Source organism: Lepisosteus oculatus, chromosome 14 (genome assembly GCF_040954835.1).
Source record: "Lepisosteus oculatus isolate fLepOcu1 chromosome 14, fLepOcu1.hap2, whole genome shotgun sequence".
Taxonomy (NCBI): Eukaryota; Metazoa; Chordata; class Actinopteri; order Semionotiformes; family Lepisosteidae; genus Lepisosteus; species Lepisosteus oculatus.
The window spans coordinates 43808439-43815178 of record NC_090709.1 but is presented as its reverse complement, the minus strand read 5'-3'; the positions used below and the strand labels follow the sequence as shown (position 1 = coordinate 43815178).

Below are 6740 nucleotides of genomic sequence, written 5' to 3'. Positions count from 1 at the left end.
AGCCTATGGAATTGAAGGAAATGTAGAAGCATTGTTGGGAAGAAAAGCTTGTTTTGATCTGAAGATTCTGAATGTAGGAGACACTGTCAATGCAGTTGACCAGTCTTCAGAGAGGTTTAAGCGCTTAGCACAGGAATATGAGTCACTCTTTAAAGGTTTAGGACAGATCAAGGGTTACAGTCACAAGGTTACAGTAGATGAGAAAGTTTCGCCAGTAGCTCAAAGTCTGAGACGAGTACCCTATCCAATGATAGAAGCTGTTAATCAGGAGTTAGATAAAATGTTGGATGATGGAATTATTGAAGACGTGAATGAAGGTGCAGAATGGATCTAAAATATTCTGATAATGCCTAAAAAAGACACCAAGGAAGTGAGACTGTGTGTGGATCTGCGAGAAGTGAATAAAGCAGTTATCAGAGAGAGATATCCAGTACCAACGGCTGACAGCATATTGCAAGCAGTGCAAGGAGCCAAAGTTTTTGCAAAGTTAGATGCTTGAAAAGGGTTGTGGCAAGTTGAGTTGGCCCCGGAATCAAGACACCTGACTACCTTCATCACACACAGGGGTTGTTACCTTTTCAGAAAAGTTCCTTTTGGCTTGTCTAGTGCCCCAGAGGCTAGTCAGAAGGCTATGGACTCAATGTTGTGTGCAATACCAGGTGTTGTATGGTATATGGATGATGTTGTAGTACATGCGGATAATGAAGAACAACTAGAACAGAGGCTCAGGCAAGTATTCCAAAGATTCCAAGACAGAGGCTTAACTTTAAATAAAGATACGTGTATATTTGGCCTGAAAGAGATCGAGATACTGGGACATTTGGTCACTGCAGAAGGAATAAAACCAGACCCAAAAAAGGTGACAGCTCTTTGCAGTGCACCGAGACCTGAGAATGTTGCACTTTTGCGCTCGTTCTTAGGCACTTGTGGATTTTTGATGAAATTCATTCCTAATTATGAGGATATATCAGAACCCCTTAGAAAACTAACGAGGAAAGGACAGAAGTGGGAATGGACAACGGAAACTGAGAAAGCCTTTGCTGAGTTGAAAAGAGCACTTGTAACTGAACCGTGTCTGGCATACTTCAATCTAGATGCGCCAACAGTAGTGATCAGTGACGCGAGTCCTGTAGGACTTGGAGCAGTATTGCTACAAAGACCAGAAGAAGCCAGTGGCATATGCAAGTCGCTCACTTACCCCAACAGAAAGGCATTACTCGCAAATAGAGCATGAAGCCTTGGGTTGTGTTTGGACAGTGGAACATTTTAGGACATATTTATGGGGAGGCAAGTTCACACTTCAAACGGATCATAAACCCCTCATTTATATGTTCAATCCCAAAAAGGCAACATTGTTACCACCCAGGATACAAAGACTTGGATTGAGATTACGGCCATATGATTACAAAATTGAACACATAGTAGGGAAAACCAGTGTCGCAGACTCATTAACACGTCTTCCTTTACCAGACACAGAAGACACTGGTTATGTAGACACCTATGTTGATAGAGTGCTTTCAATCAGCACTTATGAACTGCATGCACTGACATTTGAGGAACTTAAGCAAGCCACAAACGAAGATGACACATTGAAATTGTTGATGTCCATACTGGAAAAAGGACAATGGCCTAATCCAATTCCAGACGAACTGCAGCCATACCACAGGTATAGGTTGGAGTTATCTATATATGATGGACTGCTTTTAAGAGGACAGAGGATTGTGTTACAGAAAACAAAAATCAGACAAGCATTGAAATTAGCACATGAGACACATCAGGGTGTGGTTCGTACAAAACAGTACCTGAGAAGCAAATTTTACTGGCCCAACATGGACAGTGATGTTGAAAGACTAGTCAGGAATTGTTCCACTTGTGTGTTGAATCAGCCATTGTAGGAGGATCAACTTCTCCAACCACTTGAATTACCACCAAGGCCTTGGACAAAATTGGGCATTGATCTGGTAGGTGCCATTCAGAATGAATACATATTGACTCTCATAGACTATTATACCTCTTACCCTGAGGTGGTTGTTGTATCAGACATATCTTCAGTCACAGTTATTAGAGAGCTGATGAACATCTTTGCATGATTTGGTTATCCACTAGAGGTAGTACCAGATCATGGCAGGCAATTCAGTTGTTTGAATCATTTCTGACTAACTGTGGAATTAAACACATCCGTGCATCACCTTACTATCCGAGCAGTAATGGCAAAATTTAAAGATTTCACAGATACCTGAAAAAGGCCTTGAGAGCAGCTGCGACAGAAGGAAAAAAATGGAGAGAGGAACTCCCTAAGATTCCGCTGGCTTATTCATCAACACCTCACAGGGCATCTGGAGAAACCCCAGCTAATCGTATCTTTGGACGTGATATCCGGACTAAACTACCAAACGTGGAAAAGAAAGAAGAAAAGCCAAGGGACATTCAAAAGACAAAAGATTTCCATAGACATCATGAGGAGTACGCACACAAAATGAAATTATATGCAGACGAGACACATCGATCAAAGGGATCACAACTTCAAGGTCGGTGATGTAGTGTTTGTGGCTGGCCTAGACAACGGTAAATTGGATGCCAAGTTCAAAGACACTCGCTATGTGTTATTGAGAAACAGCTCTTGTAAGTCTTTTGAGTTAGTGAATGTGGAAGATGGCTCAAAAATAATGAGAAATGTAAAACATCTTCGACACGCTCCTCCATTGGATCTTGATTTTGAATCTGCAGAAACAGAAAATGCTGAGAATACTGGACTTTCTGACGTGCAGGAAGTGCCAAGTTCTCAGACAGTGGAGAGTACATCCATAGGAGAGCAAGTAACTTTGCCCAGAAGTGAAGTAACAACCAGAAGTGGCAGGGTTATCAGGAAACCGGCTCGTTACAGAGACATTTAAAAATATAAGACTTGCATAGCTCTCCAAATGTTAAATTGCCCTTTTTTGTTTGTGTTATCTATGTACAGTAGATGTTGCTTAGACTGCTAGAAATGAGGTGATATTTAGAAGTGACTTAAGTAGAAATTGAACTAAAATTTGAGTTGGTACACATAGAAATAGTTGAAAAAAAAGTTGTAGGTGTTGAATAGAAATGGAAGGTTTTACATACATTTTGTTGTAATAGTTAATAACCGTTTACTGCTTGTTGATATAGAATTGTTACAATTGTATGGTAAAGTTATGACTTTAAAAATAACAAAGGAAGGGATGTAGTTTAGTGAGTAGACATTGCGAGACAACAGAACGAGAGAGTAGAAGGCGGGAATATATGGTGTAAGGGCGTGATCTGTGTAGTTAATAAAATAGTTAAAATAATATAAGAACGGCTCTTTATTAAGATACACAACAGAGATATTTCAAAGTTGATGGGAAATTTATTTTTTGACATAGAATCAGATTGAAATAACACAGACGACCGGGATATGTAATATGACTTTAATCTCTGAAAGTCAAAATCAGCTTGACACAAAGTACATAAGGAGTCCTCTCTGCACTAGAGTTCAAAGACCAGTCGGGCAGGCTCATAGTTCCTATTAGCTGTAGACCTGAGAAGAGCTAACCTGCACTAATTAAGACTGTAGACCTGAGGAGTTACTCTGCACCAGTGAGTAAGAAAAATGTTTAAGGGCTTTTTCTGGTTTTGAGTCTCTGTAAGAGGCGAAGCAGACTTGGCTCTTGAATGCGGGAGAGAAATCCAGAGGATTCCTACCCACCCCCCCATGCAGGAAGGCCAATGTACAGGGTGTGAATCCAGCTCTGTAGGGGAATGTTGGGCTCTGTGGACACTGTGGACAGAGAGTCAGCACCAGGAATGGCTACTGGTGGATATTTCCTCATTACTGAAAACTCTGCCAGATGCTGTAGCACCCCCTGGCGTTCACCCATCTGCACAGTGCACAGTGGTTCCCTTGTCTGCACTGGTGCACCCTGTAGCTGTGGCCATAGTCAAGACAGGACACCTGAAGATAAAGAGTGCAGTGCCTCTCTCACCAGCCGTGGCTCAGTGTTTGAGAGGATAGGTATCACTGTTATGGCCTGTTCCTCTTGATCCGCTCGTAGACGGCTGACGCTGCTCTACCCACCCATACACTGGCCGTAGTGCCGACTATAGTTCCTGTGGCGATCCCAGCCTGCACAGTTATAGCGCCCCCGACCAAGAAGGCCCCAGCCACGCCTCCAGCCACACCCCCAGCCACGGTCAGCACAGGTATGGTCACCACACAGCCCACAGTCAGGCCAAACTTGATCTGATAGATCTGCAGGAACTTCTCACTCTTAGTGGCTGTGTACTCGCAGAGCTCCTCAAACTCCCGCTGGCTGACTTTGTCCTTTACATAGTCCAGCAGTTCTGTCTTCTTTACCTCCAACATCTCTCTCATCTTCTTTGGACGTTTCAGCATGTTATTGCTCTACAAAACATTGAAGGGTAAGTACAGTAAGTAAAGGATAGCTCCATATATCTTTTGAACATTCCAGTACACCCCAGAAACAAGCAGAAGACTACTCCAGAACACCCTGGACACAAGAGCCTATGCTCTGGTGGCTCTGGGTGTCCTAACAGAATGCAAATGTACACAAAGAAACAAGGAGTGTCCATCAGGACACCCCAGAATGAAGCACGAGGTACCCCAATTAAGCCTGTGAACTCCCACACAGATCTATAAACTCAAAATATTCCCACACAATCATATATTTACCTGCTTATGCAGAAAGCCATCAAATTCCTGCTGCGCCTGCAGGAGAATGCAAATGTACACAAAGAAACAAGGAGTGTCCATCAGGACACCCCAGAATGAAGCACGAGGTACCCCAATTAAGCCTGTGAACTCCCACACACATCTATAAACTCAAAATATTCCCACACAATCATATATTTACCTGCTTATGCAGAAAGCCATCAAATTCCTGCTGCGCCTGCAGGAGAATGAATTCCTTCAGAAACCTCTGACGCTGAGAGCCCAGGATCTCTGAGAGCTCCTGGAAGTCCTGCTGACTGACTTCACCCTGCACATGGGACAGCAGCTCTACCTCCTTCTGTTCTACAGTCCTCCTCATCCCCTGTGTGGGGTCGGGCATGATACTTCTCTGAGGAAACAGAGTGCAAGGTCATTTTAGAGCAGAGGGAATCACACTATGGAGTGGATATTTGAAACCTGACACTGAAATCGGTAGCTGTCGCTTTAAGACATGCACGTATGAGTGACGTCAGTGCGCCAGTAATTGTGGAAGTGTACATCGTAAAGTTGAGCTTGGTGTGTGGTTCAGTGTGATGTGAATGCAGAGGTTAATGTTCAGAATTTAGTTGATGGTGTAGCTATCAAAAATGAAATGTATATTGTTGATATATGAGAGGAGGGTGATATATTAGTTAGACAAAATTGGTGGATGTTTAGGGATGTAGTGATCCCGACTCCCATGAGGTTCCAGTGCTGTGTGAGTGGGTTAGCGGGAATAATGTCCGTAACGGTAAATGGTCATACATTTTTGTTAGTTTGCATTTCTTTAACCATCGTTTGTGGAGGAAATGATTTGTTTTGTTCTTTGAGAATGATCTTATTCTGTTTAAATTGTTCAGAGCGTGTTAAAAGAAGACTGTGATATTCTGTGCGTCTTGGATTAGACGAGATAAAAGGGTGAGTAGTCTAGTTTTTTTATATTTCTGTGATGTAATGGGACCAATGAAGAATGTGGCATTCAGACTAATGTGGAGTATTTCTTTCCTTAGGGAAATTGCCACTACCGTATTTTTTTCTTTCGTCTTTGTTATTTTAGTAGCACTTTGTGCATCCTGGTGTGTGTATATCTCCATGTATATCTATGTAAAGCTTTCGAGTTAAAGGTTATACTATATCCAATCTAAGTTCTGTAACAGAAAATAATACAACCACTAGTTTTTATGATTTCATGCAGATCCAGAATAAAAAGAATCCCCATTTAAGTTTATTGTAGTACGGTGTGTTCTTTCCCGGGCTACATACACACACTCTCTCACTTCCTCTCAGTTTCTCACTCTCACACTCTCTTTCATACACATGCACTCTCACATACACCCTCACCTGCTCATGCAGAAAGTTTGTGAATTCCTGCATCGCCCTCTTGATGATGAGGAGAGTGTATTCCTTCAGGAATGTCTCACGCTGAGAGTCCAGGATCTCTGAGAGCTCCTGGAAATCCTGCTGACTGACTTCATCCTGCACATGGGACAGCAGCTCTACCTCCTTCTGTTCTACAGTCCTCCTCATCCCCTGTGTGGGGTCGGGCATGAACCTTCTCTGAGGAAACAGTGCAAAGTCACTTTAGAGTGGAGGGCATCACACTACACCCTCTGCACTGCTCAGGACTCCCCAGAAACAAAATGAAGCCCACCCAAAGATACCCCAGAAACAAGCAGAAGACATCCCAGTGGCATCCAGTAAAATACACAGACAATGTGACTTACAAACACTCTCTCATACCCTCCTTGTTTGTCACACTTTCACAGCCTCCATGTTTCACACACTAACACACCCTCCTTGTTTCTCTTACACACTCTCACACCCTCAATCACACAAACTAACTCCTCATTTCACACATACACCCTTCTTGTTTCTCTCACCCTCACATACCCTTCTTGTTTCTTTCACACTCTCACTCTCACACACCCTCCTTGTTTCACACACTCACACCCTCCTCATTTCTCATACACACTCCTTGTTTCACACTCATACCCTTCTTTATCACTCTCACACCCTCCTTGTTTCTCAC

At 42.9% G+C, this 6740-nt stretch overlaps 1 protein-coding gene across 1 annotated transcript; it reads right to left on the bottom strand.

The window, feature by feature from the left end:
- Window positions 1–3417: 3417 nt before the first annotated feature.
- Window positions 3418–6262, bottom strand: LOC138243283 (uncharacterized). Its single transcript, XM_069198874.1, has 3 exons — window positions 6053–6262; window positions 4875–5081; window positions 3418–4405 (listed from the first exon to the last, which is right to left on the bottom strand). The coding sequence occupies exons 1-3, from the start codon at window positions 6257–6259 to the stop codon at window positions 4025–4027; spliced, it is 795 nt and encodes a 264-aa protein (XP_069054975.1). The 5' UTR covers window positions 6260–6262; the 3' UTR covers window positions 3418–4024.
- Window positions 6263–6740: the final 478 nt, after the last annotated feature.